Source organism: Lates calcarifer, linkage group LG8 (genome assembly GCF_001640805.2).
Source record: "Lates calcarifer isolate ASB-BC8 linkage group LG8, TLL_Latcal_v3, whole genome shotgun sequence".
NCBI lineage: Eukaryota > Metazoa > Chordata > Actinopteri > Centropomidae > Lates > Lates calcarifer.
The window spans coordinates 15,469,481-15,493,939 of NC_066840.1; the positions used below are offsets into that span (position 1 = coordinate 15,469,481).

General features: G+C 41.4%; 1 protein-coding gene and 1 long non-coding RNA gene across 2 annotated transcripts in view; both read left to right on the forward strand.

Moving 5' to 3' along the window:
• Positions 1-2,044: 2,044 nt before the first annotated feature.
• p2ry4 (pyrimidinergic receptor P2Y4) lies at positions 2,045-6,536 on the forward strand. The gene is made up of 2 exons (XM_018660283.2): positions 2,045-2,412; positions 3,442-6,536. The coding sequence occupies exon 2, from the start codon at positions 3,492-3,494 to the stop codon at positions 4,578-4,580; it is 1,089 nt and encodes a 362-aa protein (XP_018515799.1). The 5' UTR covers positions 2,045-2,412; positions 3,442-3,491; the 3' UTR covers positions 4,581-6,536.
• Positions 6,537-6,836: 300 nt separating this feature from the next.
• LOC108872622 (uncharacterized) overlaps positions 6,837-24,459 on the forward strand; it is a 41,889-nt gene continuing 24,266 nt past the window's right edge. The window contains exons 1-3 of the long non-coding RNA XR_001959253.2: positions 6,837-7,296; positions 9,861-9,999; positions 20,728-20,836. This is a non-coding gene — a long non-coding RNA (uncharacterized LOC108872622). The remainder of the gene's footprint in view (positions 7,297-9,860; positions 10,000-20,727; positions 20,837-24,459) is intronic.

The window sequence follows — 24,459 nt, forward strand, 5'->3', positions numbered from 1 at the left end:
TGTTTTTAGAAACACATAATTAATTAGAAGAGTCCCAGGCTAACTGTTTCTTTCCGTTTCCAGTCTTTGTGCTAAGCTAAGCTAACTGACTACAGTAGCTTCATATAAACCGTACAAGCGGGGAGACGTTTCAATTTTCTCATCAAACTCTCAGCAAGAAAGTAAATATGCGTTCTTGCCAAAATGTTGAACTATTCCTTTACCAACCCACAAATGCATTAATATTCTGTTAACACTAGCTGTGTGTGTGTATATGTTACCGTCCATCTATGGTGCTGTAAATCCATCCACCCTGCACTACACTCTGAATGGGCCTCTGATGGAGAACATGCTTTGTCAGTGGCCCACTCACATTCCAGACATCTCCACCACAGAAACCCATAGAGTACACAAACACAGAAACTGCTACCACCAAGCTGACCCACTCGCACAGAGACGCTCATTACCACCAAAGCCAACACAAACACACACACACACACACACACACACACACACACACACACACACACACACACACACACACAGGTTGCTATTGCATATCCTGAATGGGGTGAAGAGGTCAATTTCTATATGAGGGGGCGAGGAACAGTATGGAACATTTTGTAGCAAAAACCAGAACTGCGAAGGATACTCATAATTAGTTTTAACCTAATTGGATATGTGACTTATATTTACCATATATGGATACATTTAAATAGTTTTGGGTCAACATTGCCTAAACTTTTTTTTGTCTTAAAAACTGGAAAACACCATCTGAAGAAAGCATAATGAAAACTAGGACCAGGACTGACCTCAGCTGTGTAGTCCCAGTGTAGCACCAGGATATGAGCTCTTTGCATGTGAACCAGGGCATATTTTGTGTGCTATTGTCTATTTCTATGTATGCCATAAAAGGGTAACTGGAACCAAATGTGTTTATAGTCTTTGGGTTATTGGAGTGGATATGATCTTGTTTGCCACTGTGGATCAGTCATTTGAGGGAATTATCCATCTTTAGGCCTATTTTCTTTGATTAAGTCTCCTTTCTTTCATTTAGGAAGTGTATTTGCACAGATCACACTGACAAGGAATTTACTGTAAATGTGTTGTACAGCTAATACGCATGTTGAAGCAGAGATAGGACAGCTAGAGCCTCCAGTGGAAGAGGAGCTCATAACCAGAACAAACAGTGTATCCATACCTCACTGTGCTCACCTCCTTTCTCCTCTCCTAAATACCTCTGTTGAAGACATCAAAGTCTCCCAAGCTTTCCAGAACATTGTTTATCTCAGTGTATATCATAAAAAGGTAATTCAAACTAATTCAAATTTTTTTATATAGATTACAGTGGACATGATCTTGTTTGCCACAGTGGGTCAAACTTAAATTTCTGGTAACTCATTAAGCGAAAGTCTCACTCCACCTAAGTTTATTATCCACCTAAGGCAATGACAGTGCCCATCCTGTTTTCTTTTATTTCTTTATGACTATAATTCCACATCTTGTCATGTCAATCTTGTGGAAAAAGCCTGAGATGACAAAGATTACTGAGGAGACAAACCGTGTTAGTCCACCACAGGTTAGGAGAGCAAATGTTGCATTTTATACCACCTACTGTACAGCTGTGCAAATATCAACCTCTATATCTTTTAGGTATTCACTGCCATTGTGTGTTGTCATGGGAATGAATGTCATTTCTACACAGGAATGATGCCTCCAGTGGCAGAGGAAGTATTCAGCTGTTTTACATACATAATAAAATAGAAATATCACAATGGATGAAAACTAAATTCAAATCCTGCATTCAAAATTCATTGAGTGCTGAGTGAGACTAGGTTGTATACTGTTGGGTCATCTATTCTATAGTATTGCAGCTCGTCACATACTAAACAATGAACAGCTGCTGATAAGGATAATACTGTATTTCCTTGTGCCATGTTGTGGAAGGAAATGGTGCCACAAAGTGCAAATGCTCCAAAAATCCAGCGCAAGTGTGGATTATGTAAATTAGCTCTGGGAGCAGTTTCACTTGGTTCTCGGAATTGAAAGCGTTTTACGCTGGAGACGTTTTTTTGGGGGGGGGTTGTCCACTCAGCAGCGTGACTTCCCATCTCGGCACTGTAGTGTGAGTGTGTGTGCGTGTGTGTGAGAAAGAGTGTGTGTGTATCCCATTCTATCATTGTATCCTGCGCCCATTGTTGAATGTGTGTTTGCAGCGCAGTCATGGACTCCGACACGACTTTTAACGAAAAAGTGCGTATCTAATGTGGCCCGGCTGGACAACAGAGGGACGAACAAGACCACAGAGTGAGAGGGGCAACTACTGACCTCTGTCTAGAAACTGGAACTAGTCAAACTGAACGACTTCTCTCTGTAGCAGCGGAGTCACGACCAGCTTCATACCAGCTCCAGTTCGTTGAGGATCCCGTTGGGGTGAGTAGCGACTGCATTACGATAACTCGGTTCTTAGAATAAATGCGTGACCGAGAAATACCGTTTAAGGATAATAACCTCTGTTGTTCAGCTTGTGTAGAAGCAGATGTTGGAAACTTTGGAAAAGCGGACAGATGTGGATAAACAGCGAATCATCGTTAAAACACTTTTAGTTGTACTTTAGTGAAGTAGTTTTTGCTACTTACTAGAATAGCCTATTTATATTGTTGAGTTACTTTACATTTCTTCTCCATTATATATTAAAGTTAAGTATTATAGCCTACTTTTTACTCAGTCATAAAGTACTTAAAATAGCTCCACCTTGACCACCTACATTAAATGTTGTTGCATCTACATGCATCTGTAATAATAGTAATAGTGATCCAATAATATAACATGTATATAGTATTAATATGACACTTTCCAAAGGACCATTCAACAGTGAATTCTTTTACTTTATGATATTTAATTTCATATTTTTCCTGATATTCCAGTGCTTGTGGGAAAAAAAACTGAGCAACTTAAGTAAACTGCTGAACTTTTAATTTTACGCTGGGGGATTGCTATTTTTACTCATGGAAAGGATCTGAATACCTCTTCCACCACTACATAAAAAATGACTCCTCAAAAAATTAACCTCAAACCACACACACCCAAGCTGTTTATAAATCTGCTAATTATTTTCTTGATTAATCATTTGTTCTACAAAATGCCAGATAACAGTGAAACAGGCCCATCACAGTTTCCTAGAGCCCAATGTGACGTCTTCAAATGTTCAACCAACAGTTTAAAACCTGGAGATTCAATTTACAATGATATGAAACAGAGTAAAGCAGCAAATCTTCGCAATCTGGAAGCTGAAACCAGAGAAGAGTCAATGTTTTTTGCTTGAAAAACATAGTTGCAGATGAATTTTTTCTGTCAATTGACTAATCAGTTAATCGACTAACCTTTTTAATTCTAATGCAAAGCGTATTATCTTTATGAACAGTGTAAAAGCCTTAACATGGCAGTGTTTTGTCTTTGTAGGTTTGGTCGTCTGCTGGCTTGTAAGTGCTACACTGAGAAGTCACATCATTATGGAGATGGTCATCAGCACTCCCAGCACGTTCAACCAGTCGACTGTGTTCATCACAATTTTCAACTCCAGCTGTCGCTTCAATGAGGAGTTCAAGTACATCCTGCTACCTGTGTCCTACAGTCTGGTGTTTGTGGTCGGCTTCGTGCTCAACGCTGCAGCTTTATGGATGTTCCTGAAGATGCGTCCATGGAACCCCAGCACGGTGTACATGTTCCACCTTGCCCTGTCTGACTTCCTGTACGTCCTCTCCCTGCCAACCCTCATCTACTACTACGCCAACCGCAGTCACTGGCCTTTTGGAGTGGCCACCTGCAAAATAGTGCGCTTCCTCTTCTACGCCAACCTCTACTGCAGCATCCTGTTCCTCACCTGCATCAGCGTGCACCGTTACCTGGGCATCTGCCACCCCATCAAGGCGCTCACCCTGGTGAAGTCTCGTCATGCCCACCTGGTGTGTGGCATGGTGTGGGCCATGGTGACCATGTGCTTGGTGCCCAACCTCATCTTCGTCACCACCTCCAGGAGGGACAACGACACCCTGTGCCATGACACTACCAGTCAGCAGGCCTTTGAGGAGTACGTGGACTACAGCTCCGTCGTCATGGTGCTCCTGTTTGGCGTCCCGTTCATGGTCATAGTGGTGTGTTACTGCCTGATGGCGCGGGCCCTGTGCCGGCCCAGGCGGGGATTGTCCGCCAGTCCGCAGAGCCAGGCCTCACGTCAGAAGTCCATCAAGCTCATCATCGTGGTCTTGGTGGTGTTTGCAGTGAGCTTCGTCCCGTTTCACATCACGCGGACCCTCTACTACACCTCTCGTGTGCTAAATCTTAACTGCAAATTCCTCAACATAGTCAACTTTACTTACAAGATCACCAGGCCACTGGCAAGCGTCAACAGCTGCATTGACCCAATTCTATATTTCCTTGCTGGGGATCACTACCGCTCCAAAATGATGTCTGTCCTGATGGGAAAAAGACAGATGACAAGCAGCCAAATACATGAACAGGCACAGCCGAACAATAAACATGACATTGCTCTGGTCCTTAAGAACCCAGCCCTTCAAGCCAGTGGAGATATTGAGAGATAGTTGGAAATCTGTGGCAGAAATCTAAAGTATTAAACATATATTAAAGATTTCTGCTCCAGGCTAAACTTACATTTCTAATGCCACATTCAGAAGCAACTGTTTGATTTTCCCTTCTTGCACTGAGAGGTTTGTAAGAGACCTGGTTTATAGTAAAATGTAAATGTAAAGACCTTGTTTCAATTTCTCTTTGTAAGATGATGTTCAAGTGGGTTCTTGCGAAAGAGTTTGTACCTTTTTCCAAGTGATCACTCTAAAACCACAAAGATGTTATTACATAAAATTCAGTATTTACGCTGCTGTACAGTGTTCCTCTTTGTAGGAAATGGTGCCTATGCAGAAGAAAAACTGATCTTTTTAATCCTGAGAATAGGCTGTGAGATGCTTGAGTACTCTGACACAGCTGGTCACAGGTGCCTTAAAGTAAAACATAAATAATTCAAGCAGTGAATTGTTGTCATCTTGGGTGAGGACAACTAAGTTTGATTGGACACACATTGATCTAAATATTAACATTTATATCTGGCAATGATGACAGATATTGTCTCAGAATTGAGAAAGCTATGAGGCAACCCTTCCTGTTTTATCAACAGTGTCTGCATGTTACCCAGAAACTGAAGTTAATAGCAAGCACAGCTACTCTCTCCAGCTGTTTTTGTCCTTCAGCTTCCACAGCTGCCTTTTTGCTCGACTCTGAAGAGAAGCAGAGGGGCTGATCTGGACGAGGCATGGCTTTTGGAGCCACCCACGCCTCATTAGGCGAAGGATAAGGGATTTTCCTTTTTCCTCTTTTACCTTTGGGATTGATACATGCATGGAATCAGTAATCTAAGCTGAACTCCCTGATAGTTTTGCAGGATGTGAAAGCAGTGTTGGAAAGTTTTACCTTTACTATAGAGCATTTGTCACTCCGTCCTTGTTTTTAATGTTGGGGTATGACTCTATCCTGGGACAGATGTATTCATACAGAACTGTGTCACATGTCATTCTCATGATGTTAAGTATGAGCATTATCTCTGAATAAATTTTGTAATTACTTTTTGATATCAACCATAATGTGTTACCACATGAGCTACTGTGTTTTTGTAGGTCACTGATCAGGAAGTGATTATACACTGAATCTTTCCTGTCTGGTCAATGCAAATTCCCCTGAGCATCATCAATGTAAATAAGTGATGTAAATGATGTGAATGTGAATTTATGGGAAACATAAAATGTGTAATTTCTCTAAACAATACACAACATACACAACAACTTACTCTACATGCTGTGACCTGAATAGACACAAGTCCAGAAGATGTTTGGGAAGTGGAAACCAGTTGTGTCACTCAAACAACAGCGATATATTTTTCATCAGAATTTAGTCATTAGTCATGAGAGCATTCTTGGAAAGCTTTATCCTTTCTGGATCGTTCTGTGTGACTAAATATTATATAATAATAATATATAAATAAAGATTAAGGTAAACCACTTGAATCTTGATTTTTTTTTTCACACAGTGATTTCCCCTTAAGTTGGATTAAAGTTAATAGTATAGTATTTACACACTGATGTTACTGAAATCTAAAACCCTGTATTTTATTAATAGTTATGTGGTAAGCATCATTTTATAAACAAAATCCAGAAATGTTCCTGATGGATTTGGTATCTTTGGAAATGATTTTGACAGAATTTCAGAATAATTTCCAGAGGGTCTGAACAAAGTCTGTCCACACCAAATGAGTTATGACTGACCCATGGGCAGTTTGGTTGAAATGGTTCAATTTCATGCAAGGGTTACAGTCCAAATGACAATTTATACTGTTTGGAAATACTGTATTATTGCATATTGTCTGTAATTCCCAAACAATGGATCATCAGAAACACATGCCCAGTGCTGTCAATCAGTCTGAGCTGTTCTGCTTTTTCCCAGAACCGAAGTTCATGACAATAAATGCATCTCATAACTTTTTACATGAAGTTTTATGCCCATTTTCATCTTGTACTTTATATTCCACCAACTCTTATACCATGCAAAACAAACAAAATAAAAATAAAAGTGACGCAAATAGAAATAAATGCTTATTTGACACATGGTCTAATAATAATGATTAAAATGAATCCAATGGAGGCTTCAAGCCTTTTGCTAACAGGACAGATCAGCTCTATGCAGATTAACGTTTACCTCACGGTTAATGTCACTTGTCTCTCCGTTGCTTGTTTACATCTGCCTCATTAGCTCACTAGCGCCTCCCTGTGGTCTCATTTTGATAAGAAACCCGCAGGCTGCTGTAGTCGGTTTCCTCAGTCGGTTGGGCGTCGTGAAGAAACACGGCGGATAGCGTTAAACGTGAAAACTAGAAAACAAAAAGTTTTGTCCCATTTGAAAGAAATGATATTTTAGTCTGTCTCGGTCTCATTTTGTTGTGTTTTATAACGTATTTTGGCCCTCGGCGCTGTTCGACAAACAAAGAAGGAGACCAGAGGAAAACAGCCTGTAAAAGCGCCATAAACACGATATTAGCAGAACAAACAACCTGCAAATCTGCTGTAAGAACTCTCTGCTCCGAAGTAAATGTAAAGTTTTAAACATATTTACGTAAAATCTCAACCTTAATCCGAAAGAAAGCAAACAGGAAGCCCGCACTCTAGGCCTCACTTCTAGGCCGCTGCAGTGGAACAAACCGTCGTGTCTGAACTCATTTAAGTGGCCTCGACGCTCCCAGTAAAGAGATCATAGGTAAGTCAAATGTCTCGTGATCGTATCTCAGGAAGCTTCTGATCCCTGATTTCTTGGTATTACCACGCTGGCTGTGTCTTTGCAAGCTACCACTTGTAGAGCAACAGTGAAAACCAGAGGGAGGCCAAGTCTTAGAGAGATGAAGCAGAAGGATTTTAATATTTGTTGGTCCCTGTGATCTGTTCGGTGCCATGTGTGCTGAGGAGACGATGAATGATCATTCTTTCAGTTTATATTGTTGATTTGCTCCTTCACCCTCGGAGGTGTTGACCTCAGGAGAGTTTGCCATGTTGCTTGTCTTGAAAATCTCCTTGAAGGACGAATAGAGAATCTGAACTGAATAGAATACAGCTGAGTTAAGTGACATCTTTTGGTAATTTTTAGTGATGAGCCACACACTCCTGTCTGAGCACAAAAAGTCTGCCTCCATTGGATTCATAAAACTTACGTTAACTTAAAAAAAGAGAGAAGCTTCTGTTTTTCTTGGTTTAAAAACTGCCTATTGACATGTCCCTGATTGCTCAAAATATCCTATATTTATCCAAATGATTTAAATTGTATCCTCCTGCTGACAGAATATGTTGTGATTTGCCATCTCTGTGTGTTTCTGTCCAGAGACACTTTGTTGTGAACAATCATTTAAGATCCTCCTCCTGTGCAGTGTATGCTCTGATCAGTCATTGCTTTGTAAATCTGAGGAACCCAGTTGTTCTCTTGAAATTATTACTATAACTACATAATGCCTATAGGTAGGCCTGCTGCCAGGTTAAGCTTCACCAAATTATGTATCAATGTTACCAACTGATACAACACAGAATAAGGTTTCTGTCTTAAACAGAGGTATGTGCTTTTGGTTTGCTGCTGTGTTGTCTACAAGGGATTTTAAGATAACATTATTTGTGTTACATGTTGTTTCCTTTTGGTGGGTTTAATATTGTTTATAGTTATATGTCACCAGGGGTCCACTCCACGCCTGTAAGACAGCACCGCGGGTATTTTACGCCCCCTTGAGGAAATGATTTGTATTGATATATATGTATATATATATATATATATGTATATGTACTACATCTGTATGTGTTCGATGGCAGCGAGGAAAAAATGCACATGAGGCGCTAAAGGAAGAGCGAGAGTCTGTCACTGCTCACGAAGACATGACTAAATTTACTTTTAGTTTTTAAACAAGGAAAGTGACACTGACAGATCCATTAATGGATGTAAATTTATTTTTCATTTTAGAATTAATTTGGTGATAATTGCTAAATACCGAAATGAGAGAATTTAGTGGTTGTCAATTTGACCGTGACTAAGCAGCAAGAATTTACAAATAATACACAAGCCGACAACTTCTACAAAACGGCATCAAAAAACCGTTCAAATCCCGTATTAGATGAGAAATTCCGCAATTATAATTAGTCTGTTTTGAGCCTAAATAATTCCCGTCAAATAACTGTGTTAAAAATACCCAAAGAATGCAATGTTCATGTTGTGTGGTATATTACTTTATATATATATATATATTATGTAAAACAATTTCAACCAGTTGCAGTTATCCAGGTAATGAAAAAAGCAGACAGAAATTATGTTTAAAATCTATTTAAAATTGAGAGACTTGGGTAAATTAGGCAAATTAACCACTGCTGTTTTTGACCTTATTATTTGATGGGTTTATTTGAATCTGTGTCCGTCGCGATTCTCCAGGTTCATTTGAATTAGTTGCAAGTAATAGTTGCGCCCCCCCCCCTACACACACACACACACACCCTTTCAACCGACCACCATCCAGACAACACCACTGAATAAAACACTTGATGTCCTCGGGCAGTGAGGATGTCTGTGCTCAAGGACACTGTGGATAGCGAGTGCAATCAATGATCGGATTCACGACCTTTAGAGGAGAGAAACAAGTTTCTTTTTTTCTTTTTCTTTTTTAAATCCTCACAGAAATACAGAAAAATAACCTGACTCTGGAGCATGTTTTAGACTTCTTTGAGAAATCTATTCAGCTCCATGCATCCATTGTTATTAAATGTGACAACTTAGCCTTATCTCATGCTATAATATTAACTTTGAAATACTTTTGACAAGCTCTCCATCAGCTTTAAGTAATTTCCCTGCAGCAAAAAAGAGTTCAAGCTGATTGACAGGAGGGGCTGAGATTTGTAATTTTAGAACACAGGGCTTAGGCATTTTGAAATTTAAGATATCACCTCAAATGCAACTGATTATGAGGCACTTGAAAGCCATTTGGGCTGTTTAAAACCTCTGTTTTTTTATTTAATCTTAGAGGATGAATACAGAAAAATGTATCATCTCACAACCCTGTCATATTTTACTGCTTTAACAGAGTCAAGGAAAATATAACCTTAAATCATTTAATCATCAAAAAATATAACATCCAATATATAAGTATATACATCTAATTAAGGGGAGATATTAGTAAATTATAAGAAATTCTCTATATTTGATTGTGAGATACACCTACGCCTTGGCCTAAAGTGATGCATTTGTTGAGCCTTGAACATTTTTTTTCTGTGTTTCTCTCTTGTTTGGCAAATTATAAGGCAGAGACGAGGGATTTCAAGGACGCGTGGACTTCAATTTAATCGAAGAGGCTGAGAGTGGAGTGGAAGAGTGACACACGGAGGAGAGAAGTTCATTATTCCGCTGAAAAGGAAACCAATGGCTTTCACAGTCACCATGGTAACTGGCCTTTCTTTTGCCGTCAGACCTATGATAAGGTACTTCACAGCATTAAGCACAATTATTGCGAGGTAAAAGGGGAAATATTGCTTTCCAAATGCTAATAGATGTTAGATATTGATTGGCGTGGCGATTCATACAGAAGTGTGCCCCAACTGTTTCACCTGCCTGACTCTCTGCAACCTTTAATGAAATTTGATGGAGGTGATGCTTGATAGGCCTTTGTGGTGCAGTTGGGCTTCAGCTGCAATTGCATCTTTACTTCAGCTGAACATGAGAAAAAAACACTTTGCTAGAAACAGCAAGAGGATGAAGACAGGTTCAGTGATAAAGGTAGAAAATTGTGGAAAAAAACGAGATAGTTCTGAAAAATCTGAAGGGCTGCAAGTTTTTCTCAGCTCGGTTGTTGCAAAATGCCTCATAACATAAATACTAAACACCTTCTGTTTCGCGTCATTAGGGTGTCATTCTTTTGTCAAGTGACCCCACTTGCGCTCTCTCACAAAGGCTCAGGTCGGCCTTGGCAGCACTGAGGTCAGCACCAAGCACAAGTCCAGGCCGTCTGTGTGTGTGTGTGTGGGAGGGGGGTTGTTGGTGGCAGCCTGCTTAGTTGGTGAGAGGATGGAGGATTAGCATAGGGGAAAGCATGGGAGCTGGTGTGTGTGTGTGTGCGTGCGTGAGGAGGGATAGGGTGGTGGTGGGGCAAATTGTTTTAACCCCTATTACAGCAACTGCAAGGCGCTTCTCTTATCTAGGCTGCTGCAGCCACTCATTAATATTCTGTACATATGGCAGTGCTTTCTGTATCATTGTCTATTAATGGGAGGGATAATCGCTCATTCAATTATCAGGCAGTCAGCAAAAGACCAACCGTGCCTGCGCACCCCTGGTTCACACAGTGGCACAGTCCAAAAACAGAGGTGTGCCAGCGAGAAGGTGAGAGCGATAGCGGGGATTACAACATATTAGCGACTTTAATAAGTCGGGCGCTGGGAATAATGTGAAGCAAATGGGGATCTGTTGGCGAACAAGAAACATGCCTGAACTTTGTGGCAACAAAGCAGGGGAGAGCGGTATCTTAAACCTTCTTCCTGTTCAGCTTAAAAGTCCCGCGCATCAGTGTCATGGCCACGATCCCTGCGATGGTTTCGAAGAGCGTTTCATGCTTTGAACACTGAAGCTGCTCCATCGAGGCGAAGACCCGTGGTCAGGAAAGGCCGTCGATAGCTGTGTGATAGACTCTGATGGCTCCCCTGAATAAAGCTTGACCCTGATGTCTGGCAGGGGCCAAAGATCTGTGAAGTGATCAAATGTAGCCTTCATCCCTGTTGATCTGTGCTTTGTGGCCTCTGGTGCCCTGCGCTGTCTGTCTCCCTGCTGCAGAGGCCATGGCCTGGATATGGTGGGGGTGAGGGTGAGGGTGGGGGGTTACTGATAATAGTACGACCTCTGGCTGGTTTGACCTGAAGAGACCTTGTTGAGTCAACACAAGCACACATACACACATAGAAAAAGAGGAAGAGGAGGAAAGAGTGAGAGTTGGAGTTAAGGTTGTTTAGTTATCCAGTGAGTTTCTTCAGGAGGTGGGCTGGGAGATTGGAGTGAAGAACTGTTGCAAGCGGGGTTGTTTTGGGGGGAGTGTGAAAAAGATACGAGGTGAAATGTTAACAAAATCTTATTTAAAAAAAAAATCTGTAGTTTGATAAATTTTCGCATTTTGAATGTACCGAAGGCGGGCTGTGGCTGTGGAGAGTGTGCGTCTGCGTGTGTGAGTGTGAGTGTGAGTGAGGGGGGGTGTCTTTGTTGGAGGTCCCATTTTCTCTGGGAGAGCAGCACGCTCACAGGGTCAGCGAAGTTACGAAAGTAATTAAAGCTCGGTGATTCACTGCCTGCTGCAGAGAAAAGAAAGCAAGCTGTCATTCTGATTTAGAAAAATAAATTACAATTTTAATAATGGGGGAGGAATGGGGGTGCGAGAATGTCTAGAGCCTTGGTGGGTTGGAAGTGGGGGGGAGGCGGTGGAGGGGGGGGTTAGGCATGCTGGGTGGGAGGAGGGGGTCGAGGGGGTTGCTGGCTGCCTACTTATCAATAGTTGCAATTTTTTTTTTTTTTTTTTGAAACCGCATCGGTAGTACATTGCGAGGAGCACAAGTGCCCTTAAAAAAAGAAAACCCTGGAACATTAACATACTGATTTCATGCGCATGGCAAAGGGCCTGAGCCAATATCAGAGAGGACTCAGCAGTCCTATTGTCTGCTGGGACTCTGGTCCCCTCTGATATGAAAATTCAATTATTTTATAACTAGATCTGGCGCTGCGTTTTGACAGTCGACGGTAGCGCCTTGCCAGCTGCATCAGTGTGGGGGGAACCAGAGGCTCCTGATAGCGAGAGGGAGGCCTTTCAGACATTGACATGTTTTTGGGGGACAAGATTGCCTAAATGTGTTGCATTTAAGGACTGAAAGTTAATCTAATGCACCACCATTATCTCACTCAGGTAATTCCAATACCGTCCTCAATCTATGTTTACGCTCACGCACACGCACCCACCCCTGCATACTCGCACATCCATTCATTCTTCAGCACTTTGAATCTGATTCCCAGGCTTTCTGCATCCAAACAGGTAATGTATTTATTTATTTTTCAGCGCAGCGTACTCTGAGGGAGCTGGAAACTATATGAAATAGAAGTTGTTTTCTAAGAGACATCAGCAGTTTCTAAGTCATAATTCTGTAGGAAGACACACAGGAAAACATACCCAATGTGAAATAGTAGTTGGAGTCTAGAATCTTTTCCATGTACTTTTATACTTTTGCATTGCTGGGTGCAAATAGTATATACATACAGAAGTTATATACTGACTTGCATTGACTTCTCTGTGAAATATGAATCATCCTTACCTTTTTAAAAAAAAAAAAAAAAAAAAATCCAGAATTTCCTCCATGCAAATGCTACATTAGTAGAGACACCAAAACTTTCTAAGTGGTGTCCACGCGGACACATAGTGGCCTATTTTCTGAGGTTATGGGACAAATCCTTTCATTCTCTCCTCGGCTCATTGTGAGCATTCTGAGGGGGGTCTGTTAAGATTAGGGAACAGGAAGCGCCCCCCCCCCGGTACGGCCCTCTCTACTCAGACCCCACCGTGTTGTGCTTATTAACCCAGCCTGGGAGAAGATGTACCTGCCTCCCCTCATTAGGCCGCGGTGGAGTATGCGCTCAGACCTGCAGAAGAATGGAACATTAATTAGTATTCTCTGCAGGGGGAACTGCCATTAGCACTTAATTAGCGGTAAGAGTACCATTCAGCCCGGGCGGCCAGTTAGTGTCTCACACAGTATGTTCTGTGTCTTTTCTCCGTGTAGTAATGGCAAAATGCTGATGAAAGGCCTTGCTGTTTGTGCATGTGTGCTGAGCAAAGCGGTGGCTCTGTAGACATGCTCCATATAGTTTCTTTTTTCACGTCTTTTTCTTTTTATATGCGGCTCATCAGACCAAAGATGTCACGTCTTGCTGTGTTTATGGTTTATTTTTGCTGGATTTATCCAGAGGAGAGCTGCAAAAAGCTGATCTGAGGTCAGAGTGAAGGCCTGCATTCCCAAGCCAGCATGCCCCTGTCCTTATCTCTATAAGATTTAACTCTGTGTGCCGCGCTCTCACTGCTGTTGACCCCCACAGGGGCAAACGCTGTATTCTCATCTGCCCGCGGAGCTCTGCCCCCAGGGGTGGTAAAGTGGGTGATTAGGGGATTGAGGTCAACTTTTCCCACATTGGTCTGAGGGAAGTTGCTTTGATCTGCGGAGTAGGCATTCTTCCCTCCTTTCTCTGTGTTCTCTGTCCAGCACTGTCACCATCGAGGGAGGACAAGGGAGGCTGTTAACCCACCTCGGTCCACTCCTCGGCCTCGCTGCCCCCCCCCGTCCCACTCCCCGCTCCTACTCCTCCAGCAGCAGCAGCAGCCTTGGGAGTCTCAGGCGGATGGTGGCAGTGGTACCTTTCAGTTCCCGAAATCTGAGAGGCGGAGAGCTGTCATTTGCCAATTTGGCCTGAATGGGGCGGACAGCGGATTGAATGTCGTTTTCCCACCAGGCTACACCATCCAGACCAGCAGGGGAGGGATGGGGGTGGGGTGGTGGTAGATACAGGGAGTGGGGTGTAATGCTAGAGTAAAATTAGAGCTTTGATGGAAGCTAATAGTGTGTGATGGGTGGCACTGACGTGGATTTCCAGTAAAGACGCCACAGGTTCCCTCTTCCTCTCTCTCTCCCTCTGCTTCTCTTCCTCCCTCTCTCTCTCTCTCTCTCTCTCTCCCCCTTTGACACACCTATAAGATTATGCGAGCCCGGCCTTCTTTTCTCAGAGCTGTAATTTCTCTCCGATCAGTGTAATTATACATCTCCAACTCCAATCCTGCCAGTGTCAAAGGGCTAGACCGGTCCTGTTTCTCTGTGCCCCCTCTGCTCACACACCCACCACACACACGTATACACATACATACACATACATGTACACATATCAGCCTCTGAGCAAGTGAGGACACCTCAGAACAAGACAAACAACGTTCCCTCTCATATTCCAGGGCCAGGTGAGGTTACACGAGTCCTCCTGTGACACTAAAGGATCATTCAGTTCACCTTAATGTTCTGTTTGGGTTTCAGCAGCTCTGAACACAAACTTAACATTGTTTTTTTAATGACTTTTCTTTATTTTCATATAATTGCTTTTGAATATATATTTTTGAGCTGCAGACTTTTCAGACATTTGCTGCAGAAAATGACACATCACTTCTGTTTTCCTGTTGTAAATTATGTTAAAATGCGATGTATTTTAACCTACTCCACATCTGTGATCGGTGATTACAGTACTTTTTACACAGCTCTATCCCTCCCAAAAAATATAATTTAGATTTTCTGCCATTTTTTATAATAGTTTTGTCAGGGAGTTTGACCTCTCTGGGGTCTGCATGACCCAAAACATTAGTATTGTCACACTGTAGGATAATATGATGAACACTTCTTTGCCTGTGGCAGTCAAAATTATTATATATGTATTCAAGCATTGCCCATATGACTTGGAAAGTATTACATATTCCCTTATTTGGCATATTAACAATGCTTAATGGTCTTATCCATGCTTTGTCACCTTCATCAAATATGCAAATTTAGTTTATAGCACTAAGTTCAGAAGAAAAGAAAAAAATATTTGAGAGTAAAAGTTGTTGTTGCACTGTGGTGTGAGGGAACATTGAGTAAGTGGAGCCAATGTCAACAAAACTAATTAGTCAATTGACAAAACACCTATTTTGATAATAGTGTTTGCAACTTTTCTCTGTTGCATATCATTAGAAACTTAATCCCTTTTGGTCCCTTCTGACTGTTGATCAGGCAATATAAGTGATTAGAAGATGACATTTAAGACTGGTGGAACACATACCGTCCATTTGTTGCCTTTGTCGCATTAGTTGCAGTGCTACTAGGTTTACTGCAACAGGCAAGTCCTGAGGAGACTTTTATGTGTAGCCTCAGAATGAGGTCGCTAAGTGCCCTTTATAGTTAGTTTGAGATCACAGTGTTGAGATATGATGAGTGGATGGATTTGTGTGGTGCTGGATGGCGAGGGCCTCCAGGTACCGCAGCTGTTTCCTTCAAGGGTTTTTAAAATCCACATTAATCACTCAGGCCTAAAGCCTCCCTCTCCCTCCCCCACCCCTCACCCATCCTCCCACCCTGAGACATGAGGATGCACGAAACACAACACTGAGACCCGCCTCAAGGCTACCAGGGACACACACACACACACACACACACACTACACTACACTACACTAGATGTTTTGATAGCTTCTGAGGCACGAGCGGCACTGTGATGCTCTGACATATGGAAGGTTAAAGGCTTCTTAAATATCCATATCAATCTGCACACTTGTCAGCTTGACAATGACGGAAACAGAACACCATTAACAGCGTCAGACAGTATGATCCTCGTCTGTGCCACATTAGAGAAATAGATGGCTCTCTGAAAGACATTCCTCTGGACGTTAGCCAAGCCAGTGCTCGCAGGGGTGAATTACAGTTTTGACTTTCTGATTGGCTTTAACGGCAAAATATTTGGCTTTTAGATCTACATGTTGGCTTTGACACACGTGTGTCCTCCGGTTTATTTTTTAACAACTACACCAGAGTGTGGCCTGGTTCCTTGTTCAGTTCAAACATCAGAAATATAATATCCTGTATGGATCTGATTGCATTGATTTCATTGTCCTGCTCTTTCTTGGTAATGCTTATATGCTTGTGACTGTGCGAGGTGATTGTCCTCTTCGTGCTGCACAGAAAGCATTGTACTCTGCTCTCCTGGGATGGGAGATGTTTTGTTTTTTGAGCTCTTTCACACCAGCTCTCCCTCTTTTTTTTTTTTTTTTTTTTTAACACAATAGCCCTCTCTCCTCTCGCCCAGCGTGGCAACCCTTTCAAACGGGAAGCTCCAGGTCAGTTTCCCTTGCCAAGTTTTGCAGCCTGCCATGTTGTCTATTCTGCTCAGCTATTTAAAAAATGTTGAATATCAACAATGGCTTTCACTGGTGCATTGTCAACTTTTGTATGAAGCAATCTTGGCTGAATGAGATGGGTCCCAGAGCAGGGAGAGCTCAGCTGCAGTGTGCACTATACCACACCAGTGACTGCCCGGGTCTCTTGCTCTTTATATTTCTCTGCTGCACTGGGAGCTGCTGTGGTGGTGGTGGAGGTGGAGGTCCTCCCGTCCGAATGGGCCGTGGCGGTTGGAGTCCTGGGCTCAGGCTCTGGACTCGGGATTGTCATTGCTATCTTCCTGTCCATGGTGCTGCTCGTAGGCCGGCTGACAGCCAGCTGTTGAAGGTGTGTCTAACAGAGGGATTGGGAAGCAGCAGCAGCAGCAGCAGCCTTGGGACCAGTCAGAGCTTGGTGAGTGTCCTCAATTTTGTGGCCAGAGTGGGAGGAGGTTAGTAGTAAAGAGGGGAGGGAGGGGGGATTCAGGAAGATGGAGCAGAGAGCTTTGTGTTGTGTGTTTACACACACACACACACACACACACATACACACACACACATATACATGTAATGTTTGTTATTTTATTTTTTAAGATCCGTAATGTCACCTCTTGGTGTAGTGTCATGCGGAAGTTTAGGAATATTAACTCAAAAGTATATAAATACCACACTTCTGCTGTCCTGTTATAAAATACATGACATAGATTCAGAAAACCAGAATGTAACTGTCGTTCCATTTCTTTTATTTGCCAACTCTGTACAGTCTACAACCATTTTGACACTTGAACAATTTTCAAACTCCCTATAATGCCAAAGGGTCGTCCTGTCCGACACGCACACTGGATGCATCAGTGACTTTATACTGAGCTCTGTGCATCGGCACAAGCACATACGTCTGTGTTTGTGTAAGTGAAGAGAAAGATGAATACAAGAATGAGGGCTTGCTTCCAGATAATAGTAGCTTAGGCTCTTTGTCCTGCTGTCAGCCAGGAGAGGAGTGAGGCTGGAAATCGCTCCAATGCAGCGGCAACATCTTGTATGTTTCATTGACATATCAGTCTGTGGGGCAATGAGCCGTCACCTCTGCACTCCTCTGCACACTTCTTGTCTGTGTGTGTTTGTGGAGGTGTGTGTGTGTGTGTGTGTGTGTGTGTGGACAAATGGGTGGCACACTAAGGGAGTTCTGTCGTGTAAGAGAAAGTCGATATAAGCGGAATATAAAGGTAAAGCATTATTGGTGCAGCACAGTGCACTGAGCTACAGCAGTATTTAGATTTGTAGTTATGTTACTATGGTTTTTACTCTCCTTTTTTTATGCTTTTACACTTTATTCATTTAATAATTTTTCTTTTGTCTTTTTTTAATGTAAGAGAGATGAAGTTTAATATCACAACAACGTGATGCGGACAGAGATGCAGGCACAGTTTGCAGTTCAAACAAGAAATTAATTTAGAAATTAAAAACGTATTCCTCATCTTGCGTCATCACAAGATCAACTCCAGCATGTTAAATCATCATATTTGGTTCAGATTATTTAGATTTGTTTGTCAGACTGAAAATGTCACTCACCAAAATTATGTTGATTCTAATTTGTCATAAAAAAAACCTTTCTGTCATAACTCCAGTATCATTCAGTCATGTTCCTTTCATAATAATTGCTTAATGCAGCAAAAAAAAAAAAAAAAAAAGCTTAAGTGTGAGTACAAATCTTACAAAAATATTTTTTAATAATCACCCGAAACCTGGAAATATAAGTAAACAGAGCCGAGACACCCTGCCTTCTCGAGGACCTGTGTTGTCCTCTGTCTCACCTCTCGCAGCTTAACCCACGGCAAGGTGACCAAATTCATCTCAGGCCGGCCCATCCATTATCTTGTCAACACAGCCAGCTTCCTACCTTAGTTTGCTCTTCTCCCAGAAGACTTACTCTAATGAAATACGCAATAATCACTGCACTCATCTCATCATGCTCAAGGTAATTAATATATTTAGAGGGCGATGGCTAACTCTTAATTAAATTATGCCTCTTTTAATGAGACCTTGACTGGGACTAAATTTATGACCACTATCTGCTTTATCAAGTGCTTGGCACGCAACAAAGATTTGTCATTTTCTCCCAAATCACAGCTAGATTACACATAATGGTACTCATGATTTATATATCAATTTATGCTTGTTTGTTTCTTTATTTAAGATTTAATAAATTACCTCTTATAATTACCTAACCTAGATTTGGAGTTCCTAAAAGCCCCAATTTCTGCAATTAATGCTCAGCACTATATCGCTGTTACATATTCATTTTGGAGGAGAATACAGATAACAACTTGGTGGCATTAATCATGTTACAAAATTGGGTGTATTTAATTAATTAAAGTTACACTGCAAATTAATTGTGCATTCTCACAATATTATCTTAAACTAATGAAGGCTCGACAAAGAGACTGTTTCATTTTTTAAAAGAGGCTAGATTAGTGGGATCTCAATTATGGCTAAAACAAAAGAAGGCTGCTTGCTTGGGCATGGTGCAAAGCAAAAAGTGGCGATTCAGCACTTTCTTCCAAACAAAAAACGGAGAAAGTTTCCATTGTTTTTGCAAAAACTGAACATGGCAATGATTCAAAAGATACATGGGAAATAATGAGTGCTGCAATTAGCCAGTCGGGCAATAACAGTATTTAAAGTGATCATCATATAGAGGTGCTTGATAATGCTATTCACAGGCAGCAGCTTCCGAGCAGCAGGCATCTGCTTTGCTAACAGACTATCATAGCTTTAACACAGGAGCCCCCCAAAAAAAGCATCTGGAGTCCTAATTTTAACTGTCTTCTCTTTTGTTGCATGTATATGGCATTTTTTTTTTTTTTTTTTTTTATTCAGAGAACGTCTCATAATGCTCCAAAACTACAGCTCGGCAAACCCTTGAAACCAGCAAATGAGACGTAACATGACGTCTCTGTAGGATAAATGAAGATTGCACAGATTAGAGGTTCAAGTGTGTGAGCCAAGCTTCAGCTGAGGAAGTTCAGGCAACAGACTTTTTTTGTTCCCTGAGCAAACACAGGAGTGATCATGTTGCGCTCTAGAAGGCTTAATCCAGCCTCACCCAGTGGCTCAGAAGCGAAGCCATATTTATTGAAATTTTCTGCCTAATTTAAACCGAATTGAAATTAGCTTTCAGTGGATAGGAGCTTATAACTCACAGTAATTTAGTATTTTATTTTTCATTTAACGCGTCATATACCAAATGCTTTAATATGAATGTTTCTCCTAATCTGCTAAGTAAACGTAAAGGGTCTTTGTCTCAGAAATGACTTCAAGGAGCTAATAATCATTGTATATTCATCTAAAAATGCTTCCAGCGATGTCCTCTGCTGTGATATAATTTCATTTGCTTTTAGCTTCATTAGTCAATAACCACAGCAAAAAAAAAAAGAAAAAAAGAAAAAAAAAAAGCTTGTGTCAATTATGGGAACTCCAAGGGTCAGTGAGTATCTGAATTTTTAACTGCACACTGCTGCATGTGATTATATTAAGTGGTCTTGTAACAGTGATTAACCCCCGGGTGTGTGTGTGTGTGTGTGTGAGCCGAGCAATTTTGCGTGCACTCCTGTGTTGAGCATACTTGATCAAATGCGTTTGAAATGTGCATCCCTGAAACGATAAGCACCTACAACCACCAAAGAGGGCTGAGGTGATGAAGTGAAAAACTATTCCCCGGGCTAAGTGAGATGGAGCAGAGTGTTGGGTGGTCACGCCTTGTCTGCTCATGACAGTGGCAGGTTAAAGAGATTACACCGGGGTCTGTGTCAGCACAGCCTTGGACTTGGCTCGCACAAGAACATAATGAGGAGGGACATGCTTGGCCTGGCTGGGAGAAAAAGAGGCTGAAGTTTGAGGCATTCTTGTGGGGGAGGCAAACAGCTTTTTTTGCATGTTGTTTTACAAGCAGGGGTCAATAAGTAAAGGTGGATAAATTCCACAGAGCTGAAACAAGGTGGCTAGTTGAGTGTGAGATGCGTCACTCGTGGGCTTCTCTCCTCCAGCCAGCACAATGAAAACAAATTGCTCTGCTACAGTGGAGGCAAGAATGCAGCGTTCTCCATTAGCCTAGAGTCCTCCTGACAGACTTTGCAACACTCCACTAAAGCTCTCCCTGAAAATCAAAAACCTGTCCTCTGAGTGTGTGTGTTTTGGTTCTTTTTAAAGGTTTGAGTGACAGTCCCTTCACCTTAATGACTGAACTTAAGACGTGTTCACTGCCTCAGATGGGCCCACATTAGGAGATGATCCTCGGGGGGCTGCGTCCAAACATGTGGTGAGTTTACCAATCTGCCTGCTTCATCCTTTCCCCACTTTCTCTGGTGATGACTGAAGCTCCACATACAGCCGCTCTGCGGTGGAACAGTCGAGGAAAAGCGATGACACTGAGCAGCCCCTAAGAAAATTACATTTCTCTTGAAGAAAACCACATAACCTCTATTCATACTCTGTCCTAAAGCACCTACATTAATGTTAACTCTCTCTTTCTTCTCCTGACTCCTCTCTGTCAGGAAGCAGTGAACACACACTTAAAATCCTCAGGGTCTAAATATAAGCTCCAACAAATCTTGATTATTCATTTCAGGGTACTTGCTGTCCTTTATTAGGACCAAATTGCATTTTTTTTAAGTACAGAATTTTTAAACATAATAAAAAGCAAACTTGCTTAGATTAAAGGTCTTTCAGGTCTTTTCCAGTTATATGAATGTATTTTTTGCTTCTCAAAGAAAACTTCCTGAAAAGTTTTCAATCAAACAGAACGTTGTGCAGCAGCAGAGTGCAAAAAAAATAATCTTGTATTATTATTTATGGCAAAAAGGTCTGTTACTTTGATAATATTTAAACACATTAGATGTGGGTGTTCCTGATATATCTGTCATATGAGGCCTCTTAGATGCTATCAGTAAGTCATATAAATTAGGTTTAATGATACCTGTTGCTAGACCAGCTCATAATATTATTTTTCAAAGCAAAAAAAAAAAAAAAAAAAAAAAGAATGTCGCAGAAGACTTTAGATTTGTTTTCAGCAGCTTTAGTACAAATTTTCTGACATAAAATAGTAAAAATGTGAGACTTTTCAAAAAAACAAAAACAAAAATCTAAATGTCTAAATGTTTCTTCAGCCATGACTCTGCATTACACACAGACATTAAACATTATAATCTACTTCTGTTAAGTTTTTTTTTTTTTTTTTTTTTGCCAGCCATAACTCTCATGGGTCAAATAAGTCAAATTACCATCAGGAATACTAGCCCCTGCTTTGTGCAATAAAGAGGTGATAATGGCGGCACTTTTATTCCTTTAAATGACCCGTGAATATTATTTTACCTGTGTTGAACTGGGAGGACGCAACCATTCACGCCGACACAATGGGAACAGCAGACCGTGCGTAAATTGCATCTTCATTTGCATTCCGGGTCCAAAAAAAAAAGGAAAAAAAAATCATGCAAATCTTAATGAGACAGTCTCCATTGTGGCTGTAATTGAAAACCCATTCTTTGTTAATTACTGTTTCTCAAAGGCCTTGTCCGCAGTCACTGAGTTGAAACAAAAAAAGTTATTGATTCTGGAGGTCGTGGGGTTTAAGATGGACACGTAAAAATAATGTTGTTTATTGTGGGGCTGGAGATGCGACTTTTCGATTATGAAAAAATGATTCTTTTTAGGCAGTTATTATTAAATTAGAGAAAAACATAAAAGTTGTAGAGACAGGCGATTAAAAAAAGCAGAGCAGTAAATTACAAGCTATTATCAGTGAGTTATTTGCAGCTGAATGGCAGACATGCAGCGTCTGTGTCTTGTATCATATTAAAGTTGAGCGCGTTTTGTGCGTCGTAAATTCAAAGTGTCCGACCATAAAGAGCTGTATTGACACCCGAGAAAGGATGCGGACGTGAGAGACCGTTTTCAAAAGTGGGATTAATGTCATTTTGTGTCAATTAGTCGACCTGAATACATTTAATTTTTTCCTAAATCTCTTCGCAAATATAACTTAACATTTTCTGTTTGTTCTCTTTTCCGGGTCCAAAGGCCGGAATGTGAGCTTTTGAACAAAACGTTTCCCTCTAATAATCCCATACAACTTTATTGTAACCCGGGGGGGCTCAAATACAATTAGTTTCTCGTCAGAAATCGACTGTTCACGAGGAAAATCTGCTTTCTCGCTACGCGCACACGCGCAGTTCCTCCATTAGTTTTAACCATTAACTCATTCAGGATCGATGTGATTGCATGCAGGTTAAATCCTCCCATCAGGACATCCACATATTTCCCAACATTCAACAGTGGGATCCTGCAGCCGCGCGCCCTGCATGAGAGCCCCTCTGGGCTGTCAGGCTTGTTGAGTCTGAATCAGAGCAGACTGTGCTGGTGGTCCCCCCGTTCCTTAATTAGGAAATTAGCTGCACAGAGGCCCTCATTACCAAACTCAGAGCTACTCCTGGTGGGTTTTTTTCATTCCCTTTCTCTCTCTCTCTCTCTCTCTTTCGCTCTTTCCCTCTCTCTCTCTCCATGCCGGTCAATTTCCATAAGAAGATTACAAGCAGATCAGTATTGAGATCTGGCCCAGATAAACAAATAACTAGTCCCTGAGAATTAGATGACTGCTAATTGGACGTTAGTTTTATTGCTCTTGCTGTGTTTGTAACGCCCCATTGAACGTGAAAATTAAATTCATGAAGTGATGTCTCTTTTCAGCTGATTTACTACAACTATACGGCTGAGGGGCTATAGACTCCCGTTAAGATAAAGATAGATACCATTCTTTTTTCCCTTTTAAGATATTTGTGCCTATATATGTAACTCTAATTTCAAAAGTCATAAATATTATTGACATCTTTTTCTCTATACATGTGTTTCAGTCACAGCCCCTCAGTGTAACTTATATGAATACATGTCTGTAGTGGCTGCAAAATACATTTTATACCCTAAATGCAATGTGCTTTTTCCAGAAATTTCCATTCATTCTTGGGAAGAAAGAAAAGCAGCAGTGATTGACAGATGTTATGTTCATTGATAAATTTAATGGAAGCTGCTTATTAAACCCGTAAATGAGAGGGAGCGCTGATCTCCAGTCAGTGTTTTCAATAATAACTCATCTTCCACGCAGACTCTGTTTCTTGCGTTTTAATCTTTAATCAGCAGTGAAAAAGGGTGAATCAAAACAGAATAAAATTCTGCAAGCTCACGTGAACGCAACGCCCTGTGGGTATATATATACACACACACACACACATATAAATGCAGGAGGCCCCACAGAAGCTGCATTTTAAAGTTTGAAATCTCCGGGAGGTGAAACGCGCTGGGGGGAATGCACATATCACAACGATCCCCGCAGAGCTCATCTAAATACTGAGGTGTTAATAGTTGTTTTCGATGGGCGATTCGTTCGTGATCATTAGCAGGTGTGATGTTTTGCCCTGTGGAGCGAGCGAGCGAACGAGCGAGCGATCGCTCTGAAGGACGGCGAGGCCCGGCGATTTTAGGTCGTTTGTTAAGGAGACACATGCAAATGACGACCCCGATCATTTTAATAACCGTTAACACCTCGGAGAGAAAACAAGTCAGCAAACAGTTCGATTTTTTTTCTTTTCTTTAAGCGATGAGCAGTTACTCACATGACCGAGAGAGCGGTTTGTAATGACAGAGAGTCTCAGACTAAACTTTTCCCCCCAGGGACTAAAGAGATGGCCCGTCCCCTCCACAAGAGGTCGTTGATGTATTAAAGTTTTGCAGCACTTCAGAAACATCCACATTAACGTGTCATTCATTTCATCCGGAATTAAGCATTCAGAAAACAAGGACGGTCAGTCTATGATTTACTCGCCTCTGACATTTTATTTGTTTGTATTTTTAAATCACACCTTTATGATAGTGTAGTCATCAACCTTATTCTATTTT

Bases quoted from the DNA above. Each gene is read 5' to 3' on its own strand.
- p2ry4 (XM_018660283.2), top strand. From the start codon at position 3,492: ATGGAGATGGTCATCAGCACTCCCAGCACGTTCAACCAGTCGACTGTG.